Consider the following 26,223-nt stretch of genomic DNA (forward strand, 5'->3'; position numbering starts at 1 on the left):
TTCTTGGTTCCTAACTTCTTCCATTTAAGAATGATGGAGGCCACTGTGTTCTTGGGGACCTTCAACGCTGCAGAAATATTTTGGTACTCTTCGCCAGATCTGTGCCTCGACAGTTCTGTCTTGGGGCTCTACACTCTAATTTCTTCGACCTCATTGCTTGATTTTCGCTCTGACATGCACCGTCAACTGTGGAATCTTATATAGACCGGTGTAAAGTTTGGTTGAGGAGGAATAATAGTCTTGGGCTGTTTTTCATGGTTCGGGCTAGGCCCATTAATTCCAGTGAAGGAAAATCTTAACGCTACAGCATACAATGGCATTATAGATGATTCTGTGCTTCCAACTTTGTGGCAACAGTTTGGGGAAGGCCCTTTCTTGTTTCAGCCTGAAAATGCCCATGTGCAAAAAGCGAGGTCCATACAGAAATGGTTGTCGAGATCTGTGTGGAAGAACTTCACTAGTCTGTACATAGCCCTGGCCACATCCCCGTCGAACACCTTTAGGATGACTGCAAGCCAGGCCTAATCGCCCAACATCAATGCCCGACCTCACTAAAGCACTTGCAGCCATGTTCCAAGTAGTGGAAGGCCTTTTCAGAAGGGTGGAGGCTGTTATAGCAGCAAAGGGGGACCAACTCCATATTAACGCCCTCATGATTTTCAAATAAAAAATGTTAAAAATATAATTTTATTTGTCACATGCGTCGAATACAACAGGTGAAATACTTATTTACAAGCCCATATCTAACAATGCAGTTGTTAGTATATTTACTAAAAGAAACTGAAGTAAAAAAATGTTTTTTTTTTTTAAATATCTAAATATAGGCACAGGTTAGATAAAGGTAATTGAGGTAATATGTACATGTAGGTAGAGGTAAAGTAACTATGCATAGATAATAAACAGAGCGTAAAAGCAGTGTAAAAACGTGTTGGGAGGGGTCAATACAAATAGTGTGGGTAGCCATTTGATTAGCTGTTAAGGTGTCTTTAGCCTTGGGGGTAGAAGCTGTTTAGAAGCCTCTTGGACCTAGACTTGGCGGTCCAGTACCGCTTGCCGTGCAGTAGAAGAGAGCACATCTATGACTAGGGTGGCTGGAGTCTTTGCCCATTTTTAGGGCCTTCCTCTGACACCGCCTGGTATAGAGGTCCTGGATGGCAAGAAGCTTGGACCCAGTGATGAACTGGGCTGTTCGCACTACCCTCTGTAGTGCCGGAGGAGGTTGGAGGTCGAGCAGTTGCCATACCAGGCAGTGAGGCTCATACATGCTTGTAAGAAGTTATAAACCATTATACCAGCAGGCTTTAAAAAGTGTGAGCCGAACTGCTTATGACGCACCGTTCTTCCATTCGCTGTAGGCTGTGACAGAGAAGCCGACCCCGTCCACAGTGGTGAAGTTCTGCTGGGCCAGCGCCTTCCCTCCTGTGTCATGGTTCTCATGTTCCCGCACGGCTTCTGAACACGAGCCGTTCCCTCCACCAATCACAGATACCAAGGCCCAGGCCTGCCTATGGACAGAGACACGAGAGAGACATGAGAGACGAGAGAGAGACACGAGAGACATGAGAGACGAGAGAGAGAGAGACACACGAGAGAGAGGGAGATGAGAGAGAGACAGACACGAGAGAAAGACAGAGAGAGAGAGACACACAAGAGAGAGAGGCGAGAGAGAGTGACATGAGAGACACGAGAGAGAGAGACAGAGAGACACAAGAGAGATAGACAGAGAGACACAAGAGAGATAGACAGAGAGACACAGAGAGAGGAGAGAGAGACGAGAGAGAGAGACACGAGAGAGATAGACAGAGAGACACAAGAGAGAGAGAGGAGAGAGAGAGACGAGAGAGAGACGAGAGAGATAGACAGAGAGACACGAGAGAGAGAGAGTATAATACTATGGCTTGAGCCTTTGTATTGTCTTATAACAAGGTTTATTGTTATGCTATGTCTCTCCATACATAAAATTATAAGGATGACTGACTATAAGAAATTATAAGAGGGTTATACATACTCTTGACAAATCTTACAACGCAAAACTGCATCATAATGTATTATACCAGCATGCTTCAAGTATAGTGTTAGAGACCCATTTCGCTAAGGAGGAAGCCTCTTTACGAATGCCCCATCTTTAGCTTTTGACACAACCAAAAAGAGAAGAACGCGTTTAAAAAGTGTGTCCAAGCCCAGTGTGACAGAGCTGGCCTCACCCTGTGCACATCTAGAGGTTAAAAGAATCACTGGACTGATACAAATGGTCAAAATTCAATCAACATGTATTATGCTATCAAACAGATGGGTTGAAAGAGGTTAAAATACAGACCACGCAAAAAGGTTATTAAAGCAACAAAAATATTTTATGCAGAGCAAATAGCATCACTACAAGCATATTTATACTTGATCTGGCAATGTGATCCGGAGGCTCCGTACAGAGGGTGTGATGCAATTGCAAAGCCTCCGAACGCCAAATCAAGCTCTGTACCGCATCGCCGTGTGCCTCCCAAATTTTTTAACAATGCGATGGGCTCCATATAGCTCCGCCTTGACGGTAGGTGGAAGCGGTACGTCCTGAATAAACACAAACTCACTTCCTTGACAACAGCTCTGCGAAGCACAAGAGGTACGAATGCCCTAACTTCTGAAAAGGCCGCATCGCAGTAAATGCTGTAAGGTCAATAAAGACGTCGGAATGACCATTTAAATAATACAATTGGCTTCACCTCTTCCAAGCATTTTTTTCCCACTGTTGAAACAGACCACCTTTCAAGACACAAAAAAACAATTAAGGTGTGGCCAATTACTAGGTGTGTCCAACACACCTGAACACACTAAAATTGACAAAACAAAACTACTGACTGATGAGGATGAAGTTGAGGGTAAATATATACATACAGTTGAAGTCAGAGGTTTACATACACCTTAGCCAAATACATTTAAAAACTTTGTTTTTTACAATTGCTGACATTTAATCCTAGTAAAAATTCCCTGCCTTAGGTCAGTTAGGATCACCACTTTATTTTAAGAATGTGAAATGTCAGAATAATAGTAGAGAGAGTGATTTATTTCAGCTTTTATTTCTTTCATCACATTCCCAGTGGGTCAGAAGTTTACATATACTCAATTAGTATTTGGTAGCATTACCTTTCCATTGTTTAACTTGGGTCAAACGTTTTGGGAATTCTTACTAGAATTAAATGTCAGTAATTGTAAAAAAAACTAAGTTTAAAGGTATTTGGCTTCCACACGGTTCCCACAATAAGTTGGGTGAATTTTGGCCCATTCCTCCCGACAGAGCTGGTGTAACTGAGTCAGGTTTGTAGACCTCCTTGCTCGCACATGCTTTTTCAGTTCTGCCCACAAATGTTCTATAGGATTGAGGTCAGGGCTTTGTGATGGCCACTCCAATACCTTGACTTTGTTGTCCTTAAGCCATTTTGCCACAACTTTGGAAGTATGCTTGGGGTCATTGTCCATTTGGAAGACCCATTTGCGATCAAGCTTTAACTTGTATTGAGATGTTGCTTTAATATATCCAAACATTTCCTGCTTCATTATGCTATCTATTTTGTGAAGTGCACCAGTTCCTCCTGCAGCAAAGAACCCCCACAACATGATGCTGCCATCCCTGTGCTTCACAGTTGGGATGGTGTTCTTTGGCTTGAAAGCCTACCCATTTTTCCTCCAAACATAACGATGGCCAAACAGTTCTATTTTTCCCATGGTGTTTATACTTGAGTACTATTATTTGTACAGATGAACGTGGTACCTTCAGGCGTTTGAAAATTGCCCCAAAGGATGAACCAGACTTGTGGAGGTCTACAATTGTTTTTCTGAGGTCTTTTCTGATTTATTTGGATTTTTCCATGATGTCAAGCGAAGAGGCACTGAGTATGAAGGTAGGCCTTGAAATACATCTACAGGTACACTTCCAATTGACTCAAATTATGTCAATTGGCCCATCAGAAGCTTCTAAAGCCATGACATCATTTTCTGGAATTTTCCAAGCTGTTTAAAAAAGGCACAGTCAACATAGTGTATGTAAACTTCTGACCCACTAGAATTGTGATATAGTGAATTATGAGTGAAATAATCTGTCTGTAAACAGTTGTTGGAAAAATTACTTGCACAAAGTAGATGTCCTAACTGACTTGCCAAAACTATAGTTTGTTAACAAGACATTTATGGAGTTGTTGAAAAATGAGTTTTAATGACTCCAACCTAAGTGTATGTAAACTTCCGACTTCAACTGTATATGGACTGGTTTGAATTATGAAACCGTTTTGGGCCTAATTAACACAAGTACCAAAATCACACATTTAAAATGTATAAGTAAAGATGCATTGAATGCCATAAAATGCCATCTTCACACCCAGGCACAATGTCAGTTCACCACACTGCGGGGTTTCATCAGTCGCCCGCCATCAATGGCTCATCCCTCGCTGATCAGTATGTCATGTCTTTCCCCAGGAGGCTTGGCACTTTTCGCTCTACTTGTTGTTTGGCAGTGAGTGAGTGGAACCAAGCCTTCCCTGGCATTCCTGGTTTCCACACACACACACAAAACAAGCTGATTTAAGACTTTTACAGCCCAGTTCAGAAGTTACTACTGCTGCTACTGCTCATAAATGTTGCCAGGGCCATTTTTAATAATACTAACTAATACTGATGGTACAAATGTCACTGAAGGCATAGCTCCTTCTACTGTAGCTACAATGCCTTCACAAAGCAATTTAAGTCTTGTAGATTTTCAAGCTGATTTAAGTCAAAACTGTAACTAGGCCACTCAGGAACATTCAATGCTGTCTTGGTAAGCAATTCCAATGTATATTTTGCCTAGTGTTTTAGGTTATTGTACTGCTGAAACGTGAATTTGTCTCCCAGTGTCTGGAAAGCAGACTGAACCAAGTTTCCCTCTAGGATTTTGCTTAGCTCTATTCAGTTTCTTCCTTAGTCTTGCTAATGACAAGCATATTCATAACATGATGTAGCCACCACCATGCTTGAAAATATAAAGAGTGGTACTCAGTGATGTGTTGGATTTGCCCCAAAAATAACACATTGTATTCAGGACATGAAGTTAATTTCTTTGCCACATGTTTTGCAGTTTTACATTAGTGCCTTATTGCAAACAGGATGCAAGTTTAGGAATATATGTATTTTATACAGGCTTCCTTCTTTTCACTGTCATTTAGGTTAGTATTGTGGAGTATCTACAATGTTGTTGATCCATCCTCAGTTTTCACCTATCACAGCCATTAAACTCAGTTTAAAGTATGGACACATTTTTCTATTTTGTAGAATAATAGTGAAGACATCAAAACTATGAAATAACACACATGGAATTATGTAGTAACCAAAAAAGTGTTCAAATCAAAATCTATTTTATATTTGAGATTCTTCAAAGTAGCCACCCTTTGCCTTGATGACAGCTTTGCACACTCTTGGCATTCTATCAACCAGCTTCATGAGGCAGTCACCTGGAATGCATTTCAATTAACAGGTGTGTCTTGTTAAAAGTTCATTTATGTAATTTCTGTCCTTCTTAATGTGTGTGAGCCAATCAGTTGTGTTGTGAAAAGGTAGGAGTGGTATACAGAAGATGGTCTTTTACCAAATAGGGCTAAGTCAATATTATGGCAAGAACAGCTCAAATAAGCCAAAGAGAAATGAAAGTCCATTACTTTAAGACATGTTTAACACTTTTTTGGTTACTACATGATTCTATGTGTTATTTCATAGTTTTAAATGGTTTCACTATTATTACATACAGGCTTTCACCAAATGGACAGAAATTTTATGATTTTTATTTCATGGGGTAGATTATCCCTTTATGTCGTTATTTTCAACCATTGCGTAACCTTTTCAGGCGTGGTAATCTTTTCAGGCGTGGTAAACATTTAAACTATTTCCCCTTGCATTACTGTATGGATTTTAGCCTCGCATCTGAAGAGGCACTCCACACAATGACTTCTGGACGAAGGCCTGACTGTCAGCTCTCTGTGGAGGCTGATCCTAACGACACAATCACGGGCCAACACGCCACTCAGCAGATCAAAGAGCACCTTAACCCGCTGAAATAAAAAAAAGAACCATCTGTGAAAGCACCCTGCCCTCCCAGCAGCCATTAGTCAGTGTGTGTGTGTGTGTGTGTGTGTGTCTGTATGCATGCATGCCAGTGAGAGAAACTGCATGTTTGTTTTTGTTTTTAAAATCTCAGAACATCCTTAATTGCCCGACACACTTCACACACTTTAACAGGCTCTTTCTTTAGGCCAGTAATGGCCCTGTGGACAATAGATGAGGTCACGATACTACCTTCCATCAGAGCTCGGTCCTCTCAGATTAGGTAGATGACACGTGGCCAGGACGCACCAGGCAGGGGCGGACAAAGGGCTTTTAAAAACGGACAAACCATTTGATGTGGGTCTGACGGGTAGGGAAGGGCAATGGACATTACGGTCACTCTATGCAGTGGGTGTGTTTGATCATTGATAGTGGATGTGTTGGCTTAAAGTGGATTGTTGCTGTTCGTTTCTGAGGCTCACCTGCAGGATCCTGGGGGGGGGGGGTTAGATGATGCAAAGTACAAGTGTGTGTGAGTCAGGGTTTCCATTAAGGAAAGGTAGCACCGGACAACGTGACCGGGAAGATTTGAATTTATCGGCAATTTGAGAAATTTACCAGACCCATATGCATTGGGAGTGTAACCCATTAGGGCAACCACCCATGATGCTCAGAATGACAGAAATCACATTGAGATTACGGTAATTAATCTTAAACAGAACATGCAACTCCTGTCGTGAAGCAGATAATAAAACGTAATTTTATAACAGCGCACCTGATGCCAGCGGAATTTGACATATTTGAAAATCTGAAATTCTCGGAGAGGAAACGTTGTTTGCAGAGTTCGCAACCTGCTACACTTGTGAGAAACAAATTGATTTATTTCATAACCATAATTTACAAGTTGTCAACTGTTTAATTTACTTTGTTTGGAGTGCTCCATGTGAGAAATGAGCATGGGTATGGTTTCTCGGTCTTGTTAATGTTGAGGGAGCGTGCGCGCCTCAGCACACATAGAAGTAGCCTGCTGCGCGCAAATGTAGGAAAGTGCCCATTTGGGGATGTTTGATTTCTGACCACATCCAGCATTAATAAGCTGAGCTTCTCAGTATTTTTTATTTTATTTACATCCATTGCTCACAGTAGGCCTATTTGATAAATCTGGCAACAATCTCCCCTTCAATAATCACCAAGCCTCGGTGTGAAAGATCAAATACAATGAACAAAAATATAAAAAGCAACATGCAACAATTTCTAACATTTTACTGAGTTATAGTTCATGAAAGAAAATCAGTCAATTGAAATAAATTCATTAGGCCCTAATCTATGGATTTCACATGACTGGGAATACAGATATGCATCGGTTGGTCACAGATACCACAGTTTCATCAGCTGTCTGGTTGGCTGGTCTTAGTCGATCCCGCAGGTGAAGAAGCCGGATGTGGAAGTCCCGGGCTGGCGTGGTTACACGTGGTCTGCGGCTGTGAGGCCATTCAGATGTACTGCCATATTCTCTGAAATGATGCTGGAGGCAGCTTAATGGTATATCAAATCAAAGTTTATATGTCACGTGCGCCGAATACAACAGGTGTAAACCTTACAGTGAAATGCTTACTTACAGGCTCTAACTAATGGTGCCAAAAAAAGGTGTGTGTGTGTGTAGGTAAGTAAAGAAATAAAACAACTGTAGAAAGACATTTGAAAAAAAGAGTAGCAAAGCTATATACAGACAGCTGTTAGTCAGGCTTATTGAGGTAATATGTAAATGTAGGTATCATTAAAGTGATTGTGCATATATGACAAACAGAGAGTAGCAGAAGCGCAAAAGAGGGGTTGGTGGGTGGTGGACACAATGCAGATAGCCCGGTTAGCCAATGTGCAGGAGCACTGGTTGGTCAGGCCAATTGAGGTAGTATGTACATGAATGTATAGTTAAAGTGACAGCATATAAGATAAACAGAAAGTAGCAGCAGTGTAAAAGAGAGATTGGGGGGGGGGGGGAACTCAATGCAAATAGTCCGGGTAACCATTTGGTTACGGACTATAACAGGAGTCTTATGGCTTGGGGGTAAAAACGGTTGAGAAGCCTTTTTGTCCTAGACTTGGCACTCCGGTACCGCTTGCCATGCGGTAGTAGAGAGAACAGTCTATGACTGGGGTGTCTGGGGTCTTTGTCCATTTTTAGGGCCTTCCTCTGACACCGCCTGGTGTAGAGGTCCTGGATGGCAGGCAGCTTAGCCCCAGTGATGTACTGGGCCGTACGCACTACCCTCTGAAGGGCCTTGCGGTCGGAGGCCGTGCAATTGCCGTACCGGGCAGTGACGCAACCGGTCAGGATGCTCTTGAAGAAGCAGCTGCAGAACCTTTTGAGGATCTCAGGACCCATGCCAAATCTATTTAGTTTCCTGAGGGGAATAGGCTTTGTCGTGCCCTATTCACGACTGTCTTGGTGTGTTTGGACCAATCTAGTTTGTTGTGGATGTGGACACCAAGGAATTTGAAGCTCTCAACGTGCTCCACTACAGCCCCGTCGATGAGAATGGGGACGTGCTCGGTGCTCCTTTTCCTGTAGTCCACAATCATCTCCTTAGTCTTGGTTACATTGAGGGATAGGTTGTTATTCTGGCACCACCCGGCCAGGTCTCTGACCTCCTCCCTATAGGCTGTCTCGTCGTTGTTGGTGATCAGGCCTACCACTGTTGTGTCGTCTGCAAATTGGAGTGGGTCTAGTGTTTCTGGGATAATGGTGTTGATGTGAGCCATTATCAGCCTTTCAAAGCACTTCATGGGTACGGACGTGAGAGTTACAGGTCTGTAGTAATTTAGGCAGGTTGCCTTTGTGTTCTTGGGCACAGGGACTATGATGGTCTGCTTGAAGCATGTTGGTATTACAGACTCAATCAGGGACATGTTGAAAATGTCAGTGAAGACACCTGACACCTGGTCAGCACATGCCCGGAATACACGTCCTGGTAATCCGTCTGGCCCCGCAGCCTTGTGTATATTGACCTGTTTAAAGGTCTTACTCACGTCGGCTACGGAGAGCGTGATTGCACAGTCATCCGGAACAGCTAATGCTCTCATGCATGCCTCAGTGTTGCTTGCCTCGAAGCGAGCATGGAAGTGATTTAGCTCGTCTGGTAGGCTCGTGTCACGGCTGTGCTTCCCTTTGTAGTCTGTAATAGTTTACAAGCCCTGCCACATCCGACGAGCGTCGGAGCCGGTGTAGTATGATTCAATCTTAGCCATGTATTGACGCTTTGCCTGTTTGATGGTTCGTCGCAGGGTATAGCAGGATTTCTTGTAAGCTTCCGGGTTAGAGTCCCGCACATTGAAAGTGGCAGCCCTACCCTTTAGCTCAGTGCGAATGTTGCCTGTAATCCATGGCTTTTGGTTGGGGTATGTACGTACAGTCACAGTGGGGACGAAGTCCTCAATGCACTTATTGATAAAGCCAGTCACTGATGTGGTGTATTCCTCAATGCTATCGGAAGAATCCCAGAACATGTTCCAGTCTGTGATAGCAAAGCAGTCCTGTAGTTTAGCATCTGCTTCATCTGACCATTTTTTTATAGACCGAGTCACTGGTGCTTCCTGCTTAAATTTTTGCTTGTAAGCAGGAATCAGGAAGATAGAGTTGTGGTGGGATTTAACAGATGGAGGGCAAGGGAGAGCTTTGTACGCGTCTCTGTGTGTGGAGTACAGGTGATCTAGAATTTTTTTCCCTCTGGTTGGACATTTAACATGTTGATAGAGATTTGGTAGAACTTATTTAAGTTTCATTTAAGCATTAAAGTCTCCGGCCACTAGGAGCGCCGCCTCTGGGGTGAGTGGTTTCCGGTTTGCTTATTTCCTTATACAGCTGACTGAGTGCAGTCTTAGTGCCAGCAACTGTCTATGGTGGTAAATAAACAGCCACAAAAAGTATAGCTGAGAACTCTAGGCAAGTAGTGTGGCCTGCAGTTTATCACAATATACTCAACTTCAGGCGAGCAAAATCTAGAGACGTCCTTAGATTTCGTGCACCAGTTGTTGTTTACAAATATACACAGACCGCACCCCTCGTCTTACCGGAGTGTGCTGTTCTATCCTGCCGGTGCAGAGTGTATCCTTCTAGCTGAATATCCATGTCTTCATTCAGCCACGATTCCGTGAAGCATAGGATATTCGTTTTTTATGTCCCATTGGTAGGATATTCGTGATCTTACCTCGTCAAGTTTATTGTCCAATGATTGCACGTTGGCGAGTAATATTGACGGTAACGGCAGCTTTCCTAGTGGTCTTCTGTGGGTCCGGACGAGGCATCTGGCTCTTCGTCGCTTCCTTTTGCGAATGATTGGGATGTCTGCCCTGTGGGTTGTTTGGAGAATACCGTGTGAGTCCTGCTTGCTGCTGTGGTTGTTGTTTAAGAAATCTTTGTCTAATCCTAGGTGAGTGATCGCTGTCCTGATATCCAGAAGCTCTTTTCTGCCGTAAGATACGGTTGCAGAAACATTATGTACAAAATAATTGACAACTATCGCGAAAAAACCGACACATAATAGCACAATTGGTTAGGAGACCGTAAAACGGCGGCCATTTCCTCCGGCGCCATCTTGCTGGTATAGAAATTAACATTAAATTATCTAGCAACAGCTTTGGTGGATATTCCTGTAGTCAGCATGCCAATTGCATACTCCCTCAAAAATGTAGACATCTGTGGCATTGTGCTGTGTGACAAAACCACACATTTTAGAATGGCCTTTTATTGTCCGCAGCACAAGGTGCACCTGTGTAATTATCATGCTGTTTAATCAGCTTCTTGATATGCCACACCGGTCAGGTGGATAGATTATCTTGGTAAAGAAGAAATACTCACTAGCAGGGATGCAAGCAAATGTGTGCACAACATTTTAGAGCAATAAGCTTTTTGTGCATATGGAACATTTCTGGTATCTTTTACTTCAGCTCATAAAACATGGGACCAACACTTTACATCTTGCATTTATATTATTGTTCAGTGTATCATCATCATCAGATGATCCCATTTATCCAGTGGAGAACTAATAAAATACCTTTCCCTCCAACAACTCTGTCCTGAGCTCACTGGCGCTGGAAGTTCGGAGGGCCTGGAATAGGCTAGTTGAGACAATGTTTCAAGTTAGTTCGAGACAGCTTCCAGATGGATCCAGTTGATTGATTTGATACTGTTGCACTTCCCTAGTGATAGCTCAAGTCAAGAAGCATAGAAAACTGAGGCAGACAGGCTGAAGAGAGATGTGATTGAAAAAAAAAACTGTTTTTATTTGTAGGCTTTATGTATTTTTATTTAGTTGACAATGGAAGTTTTTAGGCTAAAGGCTGCATTGGCCATCTGAGTTCCATGAGCTCATTTAGGTTATTTATACAAGCTCCCGATTGGTGCAGCGGTCTAAGGTACTGCATGTCAGTGCTAGAAGTATCACAACAGACCTTGGTTTGATTCCAGGCTGTATCACAACTGGCCGTGATTGGGAGTCCCACAGCGTCTGGGTTTGACCGGGGTAAGCCATCATTGTAAATAACAATTTGTTCTTAACGGACTTCACTAGTGAAATTAAAAATAAATGTAGCTGCCAATGATCACTCGTTTTATATTTTTAGCACAGTTTTTATGATTAACCACATGAGAATGATTTTGATCAATTAAGACATTATTAAAATGAAACTGTTCCATGGAAATGTGAAAATGAAAATCATAACTGGCACGCCGATAGGTAGAAATGGTAGAATAAATTGTATGTTTCCCCAATCTTGAACTCTTGCACCGCCTATAATGTTTTTAGAAAATAATTGCCTCCATGTTTCTATGGTCAGATTTTCAGGCAAAGTAAGGCATGCCTAATAATAGGAAGTAAATCATTCAGGTTTCAAACCATTGAGTATGTTTTCAAAATGCAAACTGCCTCCAGCACACATTGTATAGTGGTGGATGAGGCGGTGATCGCCAGCCGACCGCAGTTTTTTTTCTTGGTCAATTTGGCAGGGAACAACTTTATTCTTCGGCTTTTCACACACACACACACACACACACACACACACACACGGTCAAAAGCCAGCAATTACCAGCTAACGAAAACCCTGGTGTGTGTGTGTGCAAGCTTGCGTGTGAGAATAGTCTGATGTGCGCGTGTGCAATAACTCAATTCGCCCTTGCACTCCTTTGGCAAAGGGTATAAACACTGTCAAATACCCTGAACCCTGCTAGCTAACTCACATACAGACATGCATGCTACACACAAACAAAATCAGTGTGCAATCAGGAAGCATAACAGACCCTGTTCATGGTGCCTGGGCAGTGCGACTGATTTGTGATCAGTTCATGAAAGCGTCACGCTATGGGTTTGATTGATTTGGCGCTGGGGACCAAAGTGTTGCCTTGGCAACAACTCCACGTGTGAAACGTGACTAATTTACACTTACCTAAGGGAATTGTTTAAGGGCATTGCATAGATTTTTAATTAGGTAAGCGCATACTGAAGGAGTTTTACAGTAGTTTTAAGGCATGTACGGCAAAGTCTCTGGTTACTATGAAGACGCAGTGTTGGCGCCAAATTCAATTACAGAAATGCTCATTATAAAAATTCAGAAAACGAAACATATTTTACATAGGTTTAAAGACTAACTTCTTGTTAAACCAACCAGTGTCATATTTATAAAATTCGGCGAAAGCATACCTAGCCCAGAACATAGCCCAGTTGACAAATTATTACAAACAGTAACCAGCCTAGCAGAAGCATTACAAAACTCAGAAATAAAGATAAAATTAATCCCTTACCTTTGATGATCTTCATATGGTGGCAATCAGAAGACATTCATTTACTCAATAAATGTTCCTTTTGTTCGATGAAGTCTCTTTATATCCAAAAACCTCTGTTTTGTTAGCGCGTTTTCTTCAAGAATCCACAGGCTCAAACTCAGTCAAAACAGTCAGACAAAAAAAATCCAAATTGTAAAGTTAATAGAAACATGTCAGACTATGTTTATATTCAATTCTCAAGGTGTTTTTTTTTTGTTGCCAAAATGATCTTTAATATTTCAACCGGACAATAACGTCGTCAATATAAAAGGTAAACAAGAAATGCACATGTGCCTGAAAACTCTGCGTCACGTTAGGGTCCACTCGTTCAGACATTTTAAACGGCCAGCTCCTCAGTCTGAGTTGCTAATATATGCATATTATTAGTAGTATTGGATAGAAAAGTTTCTAAAACTGTTTGAATTATGTCTGTGAGTATAACAGAACTCATATTGCAGGCAAAAACCTGAGAAATTCCACTTCCTGTTTGGATTTTTTCTGGGGGAGGCAGATCTTCAACCAAGCAATCATTGAAATTACAGCGAGAAATGGATGAGTTTTCACTTCCTACGCCTTCCACTAGATGTTAACAGTCTATAGAACTTTGTCTGATGACTAATGTGCAGGGGGGGGGGGGGGGTGGAATGACACAGGAAATAGTCACCACTGCCACGAGTTGACCATGCATTCACTATGCGCGTTCACAGGGGAAGCACCTGCGTTCCACCGGTCATCTGAAGTCATTCTAATTCTCCGGTTGGAACATTATTCAAGATATATGTAAACAACATTTTAAAGATTGATTCAGTACATCGTTTGACATGTTTCTACTGACTGTTACGGAACTTTTGAACATTGTCACGTTATTGTGGATGCGCTTTGTGACTTTTAAAATTATTTACCAAACGCGCTTACCAAAGTAGCTAATTGGACATAAATAACGGACATTTTCAAACAAATCAAGCATTTATTGTGGACCTGGGATTCCTAGGACTGCATTCTGATGAAGTTCAAAGGTAAGGAAACATTTATCATGTATTTTCTGGTTTCAGTTGACTCCAACAAGGCGGCTAATTTGGCTTCTGTTCTGAGCGCCGTCTCAGATTATTGCATGTGTTGCTTTTTCCATAAACCTTTTTTGAAACCTGACACAGCGGTTGCATTAAGGAGAGGTATATCTATAAGTCCATGTGTATAACTTGTATTATCATCTACATTTATGATGAGTATTTCTGTTGAAACGATGTGGCTATGCAAAATCACTTGATGTTTTTGGAACTAGTGAATCTAATACGCCAATGTAAATTCAGATTTCTTTATATAAATATGAACTTTATCAAACAAAACATGCATGTATTGTGTAACATGAAGTCCTATGAGTGTCATCTGATGAAGATAAAATGAATCACTAACCTTGAATTATCTTTATTTCTGCGAAAACTACATTTAGCTGGAAAATGGCTGTGCTTATTGTGGTTTGGTGGAGACCTAACAATCGTTGGTAGTGCATTCGCTGAAAAGCCTATTTGAAATCGGACACTTTGGTGGGATTAACAAGATTACCTTTAAGATTATATAAAACACATGTATGTTTTAGGAATTGTAATTATGAGATTTCTGTGATTTGAATTTGGCGACCTCTAATTTCACTGGTAGTTGTCATATCGATCCGGGTATTGGGATTGCAGCCATAACAAGTTAAAAGAAAAGATAAGGGGTAAATTAACTTAAGATGTTTTATGAGCTCTACACCTAAAATAGTGAGACACCCAAACCAGACTATTTGAATGGGTTTCACAGCAGATCAAAAACAACAAAAAAGTTGTACTGTTTCCAAGTCACTTCCATTGCTAAAGGTCCCTATTTATGAGGATGTGTGTCCCTCTATGTTCAGGGGAGACGGTGTGTTTTTGACCTGTTCGGGAACTGTGTGTGAAGGCGAAAACTACAGAGTCAGCTCATTTTGCACAAATCCTTGAAGCAAGCATGCTTAACCCTCCAGCCATTCACTTCCTGACGGAATATGGAGTGATATTCTGCTGGCAGATAAAATGAGATCCTGCTGGCAACGGTATTGAAGGAAAGGGTGCGCCTCTATAAGACATGAAAGATTAGGCTTGATCTTGTAGGACAGAGGAATTACAAACCCTCTATCACCCCCAGGAGATGGGTAGTATAAACAGTTACACACCCCTCCAGACAATGGCGCAGCTTCAGATGGAAAGCAATCGGATTTTCCTGTGACGCGCTACACACTGATGCTCCCAAATAAGATGACACTCTTGCATCACCTACGACTCCATCTCAAGTCATTGTCTACCTATTCTTTACCAAATTCATTAGGTTATATTGATTTTGTATACAATTGTATCTTTACCTGTATTTGAGGTCATGGACGTATGTACTACCAAGCAGGCTCTGGATGGTTCTCTTGGTCTCGTCCAGCAGGCTCTTGACAGCCGAGTCTCCCACGGCCAGCGTGACGATGCGCCTCACAGGCAGCGACCGGAGCAGCTGTGTGAGCCGCTGGCTGTCGTTGCGTGACTCGTGCGTGTCGTAGCGCTCACTGAACAGCACACTGGCCGTGTCCTGGTCCACCACACGCAGGTTGATGCCACGGCTAAAGTTGCGCTGGAAGGCATAGCCCCCCATGGCTAGACCTGAGGAGGAGACGCTGCGGGTCAGGAGGGTCCACGACAGCCTTTCTGTCCCGTGAATCTCCAGGGTTGCACCACCACGCACCCCGATGAACTTCCGGCCCAATTCCGGTACTTCCGCGACTGCCTTTTCGTCTGAACGGCCCAGCAGGGCGATTGTGGCCTTGGAGCGGTAGCGGCATTTGGGGGCACCGATGTGCAGTGAACCCCCGTCTTCAATCAGCACATGGCGCGTTCTGAGAGTGATGTTTTTGGAGCCCTCAGCATTGTCTGCAAAGACCACTCGGCCTGCGAGGAGACAAATATAAATGACAAAACATGAAGACAATCCGTTCAGCAGAGGCTGTGTTCTTTATTCCTCAACTTCATCTCGGAACCCAGTATTGCATGCTGTGACTATTTACACTGGATTCGGAAAGTATTCAGACCCCTTACATTTTTCCACATTTTGTTACGTTACAACCAAAATAGATTAAGTTACATTTTAAAAATCGGGTCTCCCTGGTGGCGCAGTGGTCTAAGGCACTGCATCACAGTGTTAGAGGTGTCACTACCGACCCGGGTTCGATCCCGGGCTGTATCACATCCGGCCGTTTACTTGAGTCCCATAGGGCGGCGCACCAAGCCACGAGGTCGAAGGAATTGTCAGTAGAGCTCCGAGACAGGATTGAGTCGAGGCACAGATCTGGGGAAGGGTAGCAAAAACGTCTGCAGCATTGAAGGTCCCCAAGAACACAGTGGCCTTCATCATACTTAAATGGAACAAGTTTGTTACCAACAACACTCTTCCTAGAGCTGGTCGCCCGGCCAAACTGAACAATCGGGGGAGAAGGGCCTTGGTCAGGGAGGTGACCAATAACCCAATGGTCACTCTGACAGAGCTCCAGAATTCCTCTGTGGAGATGGGAGAACCTTCCAGAAGGACAAACATCTCTGCAGCACTCCACCAATCAGGACATTATGGTAGAGTGGCCAGACGGAAGTCCCTCAGTAAAAAGCACATGACAGCCCCTTGGGGTTTGCCAAAAGGCACCTAAAATCTCTGACCATGAGAAACAAGATTCTCTGGTCTGATGAAACCAAGATTCAACTATTTGGCCTATATGCCAAGCTTCACATCTGGAGGAAACCTGGCACCATCCCTACAGTGATGCAAGGGTGGCAGTATCATTTGGTGGGGATGTTTTTCAGCAGCAGGGACTGCAAGACTAGTCAGGATCGAGGGAAAGATGAATGGAGCAAAGGATAGAGAGGTCCTTGATGAAAACCTGCTCCCCCGGAGCACTCAGGACCTCAAACTGGGGCAAAGGTTCACCTTCCAAATGGACAACAACCCTAAGCACAAAGCAAAAACAACACAGGAGTGGCTTCGGTCTTAATGTCCTCGAGTGGCCCAGCCAGTGCCCGGACTTGAACTCGATCGAACATCTCTGGAGAGACCTGAAAATAGCTGTGCAGCGACGCTCCCCATCCCACCTGACAGAGCTTGAGAGGATTTGCAAAGAATGAGAGAAACTCCAAATACAGGTGTGCCAAGCTTGTAGCATCCTAACCAAGAAGACTCAAGGCTCTAATCGCTGCCACCGGTTATTCAACAAAGTACTGAGTAAAGGGTCTGAATACTTACCTAAATGTGATATCAGTTTTTTGCCAAAAAAAAAAAAAAAACTGTTTTAGCTTTGTCATTATGGGGTATTGTGTGTAGATTGATGAGGGGAAAAAAATGATTTAATCAATTTTAGAATAAAGCTGTAACATAACAAAATGTGGATAAAGTGAAGGGGTCTGAATATTTTCCAAATGCGCTGTACTTCTGAGCTAGCCAGAAACAGCATTCAGACCAGAGAGAGGACCTAGCCTACCTCCTGATTGGATGGTTAGGGAGTATAAGGTGGCAGAAGAGTCCAATCGAAACAGATCTCCCCTCTGAACGACCATGGCCTTCTCTGGGTTGTGACCAGGGTTCCAGCTGCTCAGGGAGGTGCTGTGGTCTGGACAGTTCCCTGTACACACAGACATGACCAATCAAAGACAACATCACTGACACAGCACTTAGATATAGCTCTAAGACAGAGCAAAACAGGATACGATTGGTCATTGACTATAGTTCAGTCTCATTCCTGTGGAACAATGGGCCTAAGTAACTTAGCCAGGTCAGTATTATCAGCTCATCACATCCTCATACTCACAAACACACTTACCATCCAACACGTCTCCACTGGTGAGGCTGTGGATGAGGATGATCGAGAAGAAGAAGGCCCCCATTGAGACACCGAAGCATATTAAAGTATTCCTCTTCCTCTGACCAAGCTCTAGGCGGTGGCCATTCTCTGATAGGCTAAAGGTCGCCCGGCGCTCAGGAGGTGGGCCAATGGGCTTCAGGGGGGGAGGGGGTGGGGCCTTAGTTGGAGGCGGGGAGTGGACAGGTACGACCCTGCCGGGGACGAATCCTGGCGACCGGTGGTTAACGGTGGGCGGGGCCACAAAGACCGGGAAGTAACTGGGGCCATCACTTATCTGCATGGTATCTGTCTGCTACCTACTGACAGAGGGAGAGAACAAAAGAGAGAGAGGGAAGAGGAGGGCAGGGATAGAGAGGGAAGCGTGAAAGTGGAAAAATAAGTGGATCTTAAACTCAGGGAAACAGGCAATGATCCAGCAGGCCTTTACTGTTTTCCCCAGGTGGGGAGTTTAGTTGAAATGTATAATTAATCCGTCCATCCAGGATGTGACCGTGGCTGCCCTTGTCCAGAGTAATGAAGGAGATGGTCAATGTATTGCTATATTCTGAAGCCAAGTTAAAAAGAGAACCCAGATGGCACCAATTAGAGTGCTAGAGGAAAATGCCCCCCCCCCCCCCCCCACACACACAAACAAAGCCAGCTGGAACAGTAGTAATGGTCTGACTAGCCAATGATTTAATAATTAGGCCTAAACCTATGTCCGCAACAGTCCCATCATCCATGGACATCAAACTGTGTTCTTTCAATGGGAGAAACATACTTACTATACATATGTACTTCACACACATTTAATACATTTCTCGTATCAGAAATTCAAGATATGAAAGGAGTAAGTAACTGGCTGGGTTAAATCATACACATCTGCAACAAGATAGAGGGAAATGGTAGAGTAGCAGGAAGGATGTCGTGCTGGTTTTTGGTCACATATCTATTTTAAGCAGTACTTTACAGGCGAATACACACCTCTGTCTCCACTGACAGATGACAGAAACATGTTGCATCCATACATGAACTGAACTTTTAAACAACATGGAGTGTGTAGTTTGGATCAAGCGCCCCCTTTTTACTATGCATTAATCATAACGTTCTTCTGTTGAAAATTCACACAGTCGCTCGGTCTGTATAGGCTACAGACAGACCGTTTGCTAAATACTTAAAGGAAATCTTCTATCATCTTCACCCGGGGCTGATTGCGGTACCATCGGAACAATGTGAAGTCTCCTACCTTGCACGGGATTAATCTGTTCCCTCACTCACGCTCTCTTCCAAAATGCAAGCGTTGCCCCCGACGCGTGGACTGACGGAACTAATAATGAGGAAAAATCAATAGTTTGCGTTCTGTGTACTTTTTATACTTTTACATGGTGTTTTCTTTCGGGGCTGTAGACCGCCAGCCCCATTCACAGGCGCGGTTTGAAGAGAGGAAGTGAGGAGGAAGGAGCGCACGAGCACATGGGAGGAGCTTGAGTTGACTAACACTGCCGCCACCTGCTGACTCACGAACGGAAGACAGCGCACAGGCCAGGCAGTCCGAGTCTCCTTCTCGTTCTTCTTGTGGATTTCCGGGGCTGAAGCCAATGCACAGCCATCTTGGCACTCTATTGTAAAAAATGTAATACAATTTAAAGATTTTGGAAGCTATATAAATTCATAACTAATGTCTACATTCGTTTTTGACACGCAAATTATATTAGACACATTTTCATTCCTCCCAAACAAGGTAAATAAATGCCTTTTATGTGCTCTCCATGGCCGATGTGAGCAAAACTTTAAACAGGTTAAGAATCACGAGGCCTCCTGGCCAGACGAAATACCAGGGTGCGTTCTCAAAGCAGGCCAGAGCAGCTGGCAGGTGTCTTCACAGACATTTTCAATCTCTCCTTGTCCCAGTCTGTAATCCCAACATGTTAAATACTGACCACCATTGTCCCTGTTCCCAAGAACTCTAAGGTAACCTGCCTAAATGAATATCACTGTGTAGCACTCATCTGTAATTATGAAGCGCTTTGAAAGGCTGGTCATGACACACATCAACACCACACAGGAGGCTGCTGAGGGGAGAACGGCTCATAATAATGTCTGGTTCGGCGCAAATGGAATGGTTTCAAACACCCAGAGACCATGTGTTTGATGTATTTTAAACCATTCCACTAATTCCGCTTCAGTCATTACCACAAGCCCGTTCTCCCCAATAAAGGTGCCACCAACATCCTGTGCAACACCCATCATTCCAAATACCATGTACTCAAGCTAATTCGCATACCGCCCCAACAGATCCAGAGAAGACAATCTCAATTGCACTTCACATTGCCCTTTCCCAACTGGACAAGAGGGGAAATAACTACAGTATGTTAGAATGCTGTTCATAGGCTGAGCTGTAGTCTTCAACACCTTAGTCTCTTCCAAGCTCATCACCAAGCTAGGGACCCTGGGACTGAACCCCTCCCTCTGCAACTGGATCCTGGACTTCCTGACAGATTGGGCCCAGGTGGTGAGGGTAGGCAAGAAAACCTCTACCACATTGACCCTCAACATGGGGTCCACTCAGGGGTGTGTGTTTAGTCCTGTACTCCTACAACTGCATGGCCGCGCATGACTCCAACACCATCATCAAGTTTGCTGACGACAAGACGGTGGTAGGCTAGATCATGACAGCAATGAGTCAGCTTACAGGGAGGTCAGAGACAGCAGTGCGGTGCCAGGACAACAAACTCTCAACATCAGTAAGACCAAGAAGCTGATCAAATCAAACCTCACTAATGCTCTTGTGGCTGAATGGAAACAAGTCACCGCAGCAATGTTCCAACATCTACTGGAAACCCATGCCAGAAGAATGGAGGCCGTTATAGCAGCAAAGGGGGGGGGGGGGGGGGGGGGGGACCAACTCCATATTAATGCCAATGATTTTGGAATGAGATGTTTGACGAGCAGGTGTCCACATACTTTTGGTGTCCTTAAAAATATTTAGATATCAGGTCATCACAGAATTGGCCCCTGGAGGGCGTGGCACCCATCTGACGAAATAAAGGTTGAATAAAATAAATAAATAAACATATACAGGAAGGAACTTGGCATCACCTTGATGCAAAAGTAAACAGCACATGGCTGACAGGAACGACTCCTGGGTCAATTCCCTTATATGCGGACCCAAACAAGGGATGGGGTGTTCTGATGGTATTAGGTAGTGGCCTAGAGAGGGATAGAACTATAAACAGTTGCATTTTCTTTTACTGAAGTAAGCCATTTTTCATTTACAAGGGAATGTGTGCATTACCACTAGAGGTTGGTGCGGTCTGTTGTATTGACCCTTATGGCAACACTTACCAGAAGACATTATCCCTGCAAGCTTGAGGTTAAGGCTTATGCTATGTCTCAATGTATCAACATTTCAACTGACTCAAAATGGCTGGTATTTAGTCAGGATCTTTGTGATATTATTAGAAAACATAGTAGGGGATTCCTAATCATAACAAGTCTTGTAATGCATTATAACTGCATCATAATGCATTGCATTTGCATGTACACTAAATCCAATCAAATTTTATTTGTCACATACACATGGTTAGCAGATGTTAATGCGAGTGTAGCGAAATGCTTGTGCTTCTAGTTCCGACAATGCAGTAATAACCAACAAGTAATCTAACTAACAATTCCAAAACTACTGTCTTATACACAGTGTAAGGGGATAAAGAATATGTACATAAGGATATATGAATGAGTGATGGTACAGAGCAGCATAGGCAAGATACAGTAGATGGTATCGAGTACAGTATATACATATGAGATGAGTATGTAAACAAAGTGGCATAGTTAAAGTGGCTAGTGATACATGTATTACATAAGGATGCAGTCGATGATATAGAGTACAGTATATACGTATGCATATGAGATGAATAATGTAGGGTAAGTAACATTATATAAGGTAGCATTGTTTAAAGTGGCTAGTGATATATTTACATCATTTCCCATCAATTCCCATTATTAAAGTGGTTGGAGTTGAGTCAGTGTCAGTGTCAGTGTGTTGGCAGCAGCCACTCAATGTTAGTGGTGGCTGTTTAACAGTCTGATGGCCTTGAGATAGAAGCTGTTTTTCAGTCTCTCGGTCCCAGCTTTGATGCACCTGTACTGACCTCGCCTTCTGGATGATAGCGGGGTGAACAGGCAGTGGCTCGGGTGGTTGATGTCCTTGATGATCTTTATGGCCTTCCTGTAACATCGGGTGGTGTTGCCCACAGGGATGCGTTGTGCAGACCTCACTACCCTCTGGAGAGCCTTACGGTTGAGGGCGGAGCAGTTGCCGTACCAGGCGGTGATACAGCCCGCCAGGATGCTCTCGATTGTGCATCTGTAGAAGTTTGTGAGTGCTTTTGGTGACAAGCCGAATTTCTTCAGCCTCCTGAGGTTGAAGAGGCGCTGCTGCGCCTTCTTCACGATGCTGTCTGTGTGAGTGGACCAATTCAGTTTGTCTGTGATGTATATGCCGAGGAACTTAAAACTTGCTACCCTCTCCACTACTGTTCCATCGATGTGGATAGGGGGGTGTTCCCTCTGCTGTTTCCTGAAGTCCACAATCATCTCCATACCACTATTGCTGGTATGTTACCGCACACTTACTCTACAATAGGCTTTCATTGAGGTACCCCTGTCAGTGTGCCATGCACCATCAGCTATCACAGGCAGTGTGCCATGCACCATCAGCTATCACAGTCAGTGTGCCATGCACCATCAGCCATCACAGTCAGTGTGCCATGCACCATCAGCCATCACAATCAGTGTGCCATGTACCATCAGCCATCACAATCAGTGTGCCATGCACCATCAGCTATCACAATCAGTGTGCCATGCACCATCAGCTATCACAATCAGTGTGCCATGCACCATCAGCTATCACAATCAGTGTGCCATGCACCATCAGCTATCACAATCAGTGTGCTATGCAAAAAATAAAAAATAAACAGTACTATTCCCTCTAAGCACACTACCAAATACCATCAGAACATCCCATCCCTTGTTTTGGGTTAGCATGACCCAGAAGTTGTTCCTGTCAATTGTGTGCTGTTTAGTCTTGCATCAAGGTTAATGCCAAACTTCTCCTTCCTGCAGATGTTAATTTATTTATTTTATTCAACTTTCATTTTGTAAGATGGTTGCCAATGCCACTCAGTGTCAACACAACATACCTGGGGGTGTGACACCAATCTTACAAAATAAAGGTTGAATAAAATAAACAAATGAACATATCCAGAATGGAACATTTGTGTTAACCTTGATGCAAGAGTAAGATACAATAATAATATATCATATATACTATTTAGCAGACACTTTTATCCAAAGCAACTTACAATCATGTGTGCATACATTTTACATGTGGATGGTCCCGAGAAACAAACCCACAACCCTGGCGTTACAAGTGCCAGGCTGAGCTACAAAGGACTACAACAGCAATTAACTGACAGGAACGACTACTTGGTCAATTTAATCATATGCGGACAAGGGAAACAAGGGATGTTCTGATAGTATTTGGTAATGTGCCTAGAAAGGGATAGTTGTTTTAACACAAACAACATAAAACAGCCAGTGTGCTATGCACCATCAGCTTTTGAAGTAATTAAAGCATTAATGCGCCGAGAATGATCCTTCCGCAGGTTCACCTACGGAAACCTTGTTACGACTTTTACTTCCTCTAGATAGTCAAGTTTGAACGTCTTCTCGGCGATTGTGGTTTCAGCATGGTTGTGCTACGGTCATAGGTACAGTATAGCCTACCTATTTACTAGGTTACTTGTCCAATTAAATGAGATGGGGAGGATAACGTGTTCCTTCGGGAATATAAATCCATCACGGCCTAAAAAAGGTGAGGAATTTATACTGCAATGATTATGAAAATAAAACAGGAAAAAGATTCCTATGTCTAATTACATGAACAAAAATATAAATGCAACAAGTGATGGGCCAATGTTTCATGAGCTGAAATAAAAGATCCCAGAAATGTTCCATACGCACAAGCACTTCTCTCAAATTTTGGGCACAAATGTATTTACATCTCTTTTAGTGAGCATTTATCCTTTGCCAAGATAATCCACCCCCCTGACAGGTGAGGCATATCAAGAAGCGGATTAAACAGCATGCTCCTTACACAGGTGCACCTTGTGCTGGGGACAATAAAAGGTCACTTTAAAACGTGCAGTTTTGTCACACACCACAAATGTCTCAAGTTTTGAGGGAGTGTTCAATTGGCATGCTGACTGCAGGAATGTCCACCCAAGCGGTTACCAAATCATTTCATGTTAATTTCTCTGCCATAAGCCATTGTCATTTTAGAGAACTTGATAGTACGGTTTGCTTATGTCAACGTTGTGAACAGAGTACCCTATTGGGGCAGTGGGGTTATGGTATGTGCAGGCATAAGCTACGGACAACACAATTGCTTTTTATCCATGGCAGTTTGAACGCACAGAGATACTGTGACGAGATCCTGAGGCCCATTGTCGTGCCATTCACCCGGTGCCATCACCTCGTGTTTCAGCATGACAATGCACAGTCCATGTCGCAAGGATCTGTACAAAATTCCTGGAAGCTGTAAACGTCCCAGTTCTTCCATGGCCTGAATACCCACCAGACATGCCACCCATTGAGCATATTTGAGATGCTCTGGATCAATGTGTACGGCAGGGTGTTCCAGTTCACGTCAATATCCAGGGACTTTGCACAGCCATTGAAGTGCGACAACATTCCACAGGACACAATCAACAGCCTGATCAACTATGTGAAAGAGGTGTCGCGCTGCATGAGGAAAATGGTCACATCAGAAACTGACAGGTTCTGATTCACACTCCTTCTCTTTTCTTAAAAAGGTATCTGTGACCAACAGATGCATACAGTTTTACCAGTCATGTGAAAGCCATAGATTAGGGTCTAATGAATGTATTTCAATTGACTGATTTCCATAGGTGAACTGCACAGTAACTCTTGCATTTATATACATTTTTTTATAAAACAGATTTTGGATCTGCTCAGTAATGGCAAATGGCTGCATTATGTTTTCCTGTTAGTTTGTGAATAAGCTTTTTATCATATCCCCGATTTGCACCCTGGGTCTCGACTGGTACTGGACTTCCTGACGGGCCACCCCCAGGTGGTGAGGGTAGGTAACATCTCCACCCCGCTGATCCTCAACACTGGGGCCCCACAAGGGTGCGTTCTGAGGCCTCTCCTGTACTCCCTGTTCACCCACGACTGCGTGGCCATGCACGCCTCCAACCCAATCATCAAGTTTGCGGACGACACTACAGTGGTAGGCTCGATTACCAACAACAACGAGACGGCCTACAGGGAGGAGGTGAGGGCCCTCGGAGTGTGGTGTCAGGAAAATAACCTCACACTCAACGTCAAGAAAACAAAGAAAATGATTGTGGACTTCAGGAAACAGCAGAGGGAGCAGCCCCCCATCCACAGGACAGTAGTGGAGAGGGTAGTAAGTTAAGTTCCTCGGCGTACACATCACGGACAAACTGATTTGGTCCACCCACACAGACAGCGTTGTGAAGAAGGCGCAGCAGCAGCTGTATCACCGCCTGGTACGGCAACTGCTCCGCCCACAACCATAAGGCTCTCCAGAGGGTAGTGAGGTCTGCACAACGCATCACCGGGGACAAACTACCTGCCCTCCAGGACACCTACATCACCCGATGTCATAGGAAGGCCCAAAAAAATCAAAGGACAACAACCACCCGAGCCACTGCCTGTTCACCCCGCTATCATCCAGAAGGCGAGGTCAGTACAAGTGCATCAAAGCAGGGACCAAGAGAATGAAAAACAGCTTCTATCTCAAGGCCATCAGACTGTTAAACAGCCATCACTAACATTGAGTGGCTGCTGCCAAAATACTGACTCAACTCCAGCCACTTTAATAATGTAAATTGATGTAAAAAAAGTATCACTAGCCACTTTAAACAATGCCACTTAATATGTTTACATACCCTACATTACTCATCTCATATGTATATACTGTACTCGATACCATCTACTGCATCTTGCCTATGCCGTTCTGTACCATCACTCATATATCTTTATGTACATATTCTTTATCCCTTTACACTTGTGTGTGTGTGTGTGTATATATATATATATAAGGTAGTAGTTGTGGAATTGTTAGGTTATATTACTCATTGGTTTTACTGCATTGTCAGACCTAGAAGCACAAACATTTCGCTACACTCGTATTAACATCTGCTAACCATGCGTATGTGACAAATAAAATTATACTTAACATACTTGCCAGCTTGCAATAAAATATTTCAACCACTAGAAGATGTGCATATGCATGGTCTAAATTTTGCAGGGAGGTGAGCGCACTCGCACCAAGTATTTTTTTTTAATGAATGCCAACGTGCATGCGCTGATTATATTTTGTACTTACACAGGGTTTATTAATGAGGCCCCTGGAGTT

The 26,223-nt window shown here is 43.5% G+C and overlaps 1 protein-coding gene across 2 annotated transcripts in view; it reads right to left on the minus strand.

The window, feature by feature from the left end:
• cemip2 (cell migration inducing hyaluronidase 2) overlaps window positions 1-19,261 on the minus strand; it is a 75,521-nt gene extending 56,260 nt beyond the window's left edge. The window contains exons 1-5 of one of the 2 annotated variants that reach the window (XM_020489629.2): window positions 19,000-19,261; window positions 17,733-18,070; window positions 17,394-17,534; window positions 15,252-15,819; window positions 1,336-1,505 (exon numbers count right to left, since the gene is read on the minus strand). In XM_020489629.2, the coding sequence (XP_020345218.1) occupies window positions 1,336-1,505; window positions 15,252-15,819; window positions 17,394-17,534; window positions 17,733-18,054 (1,201 nt within the window). In that variant the 5' untranslated portion in view covers window positions 18,055-18,070; window positions 19,000-19,261. Of the gene's footprint in view, window positions 1-1,335; window positions 1,506-15,251; window positions 15,820-17,393; window positions 17,535-17,732; window positions 18,074-18,999 lie in introns of both variants that reach the window. The other variant, XM_020489628.2, reaches the window with a different exon arrangement.
• Window positions 19,262-26,223: the final 6,962 nt, after the last annotated feature.

Source organism: Oncorhynchus kisutch, linkage group LG8 (genome assembly GCF_002021735.2).
Source record: "Oncorhynchus kisutch isolate 150728-3 linkage group LG8, Okis_V2, whole genome shotgun sequence".
Classification (NCBI taxonomy): Eukaryota; Metazoa; Chordata; class Actinopteri; order Salmoniformes; family Salmonidae; genus Oncorhynchus; species Oncorhynchus kisutch.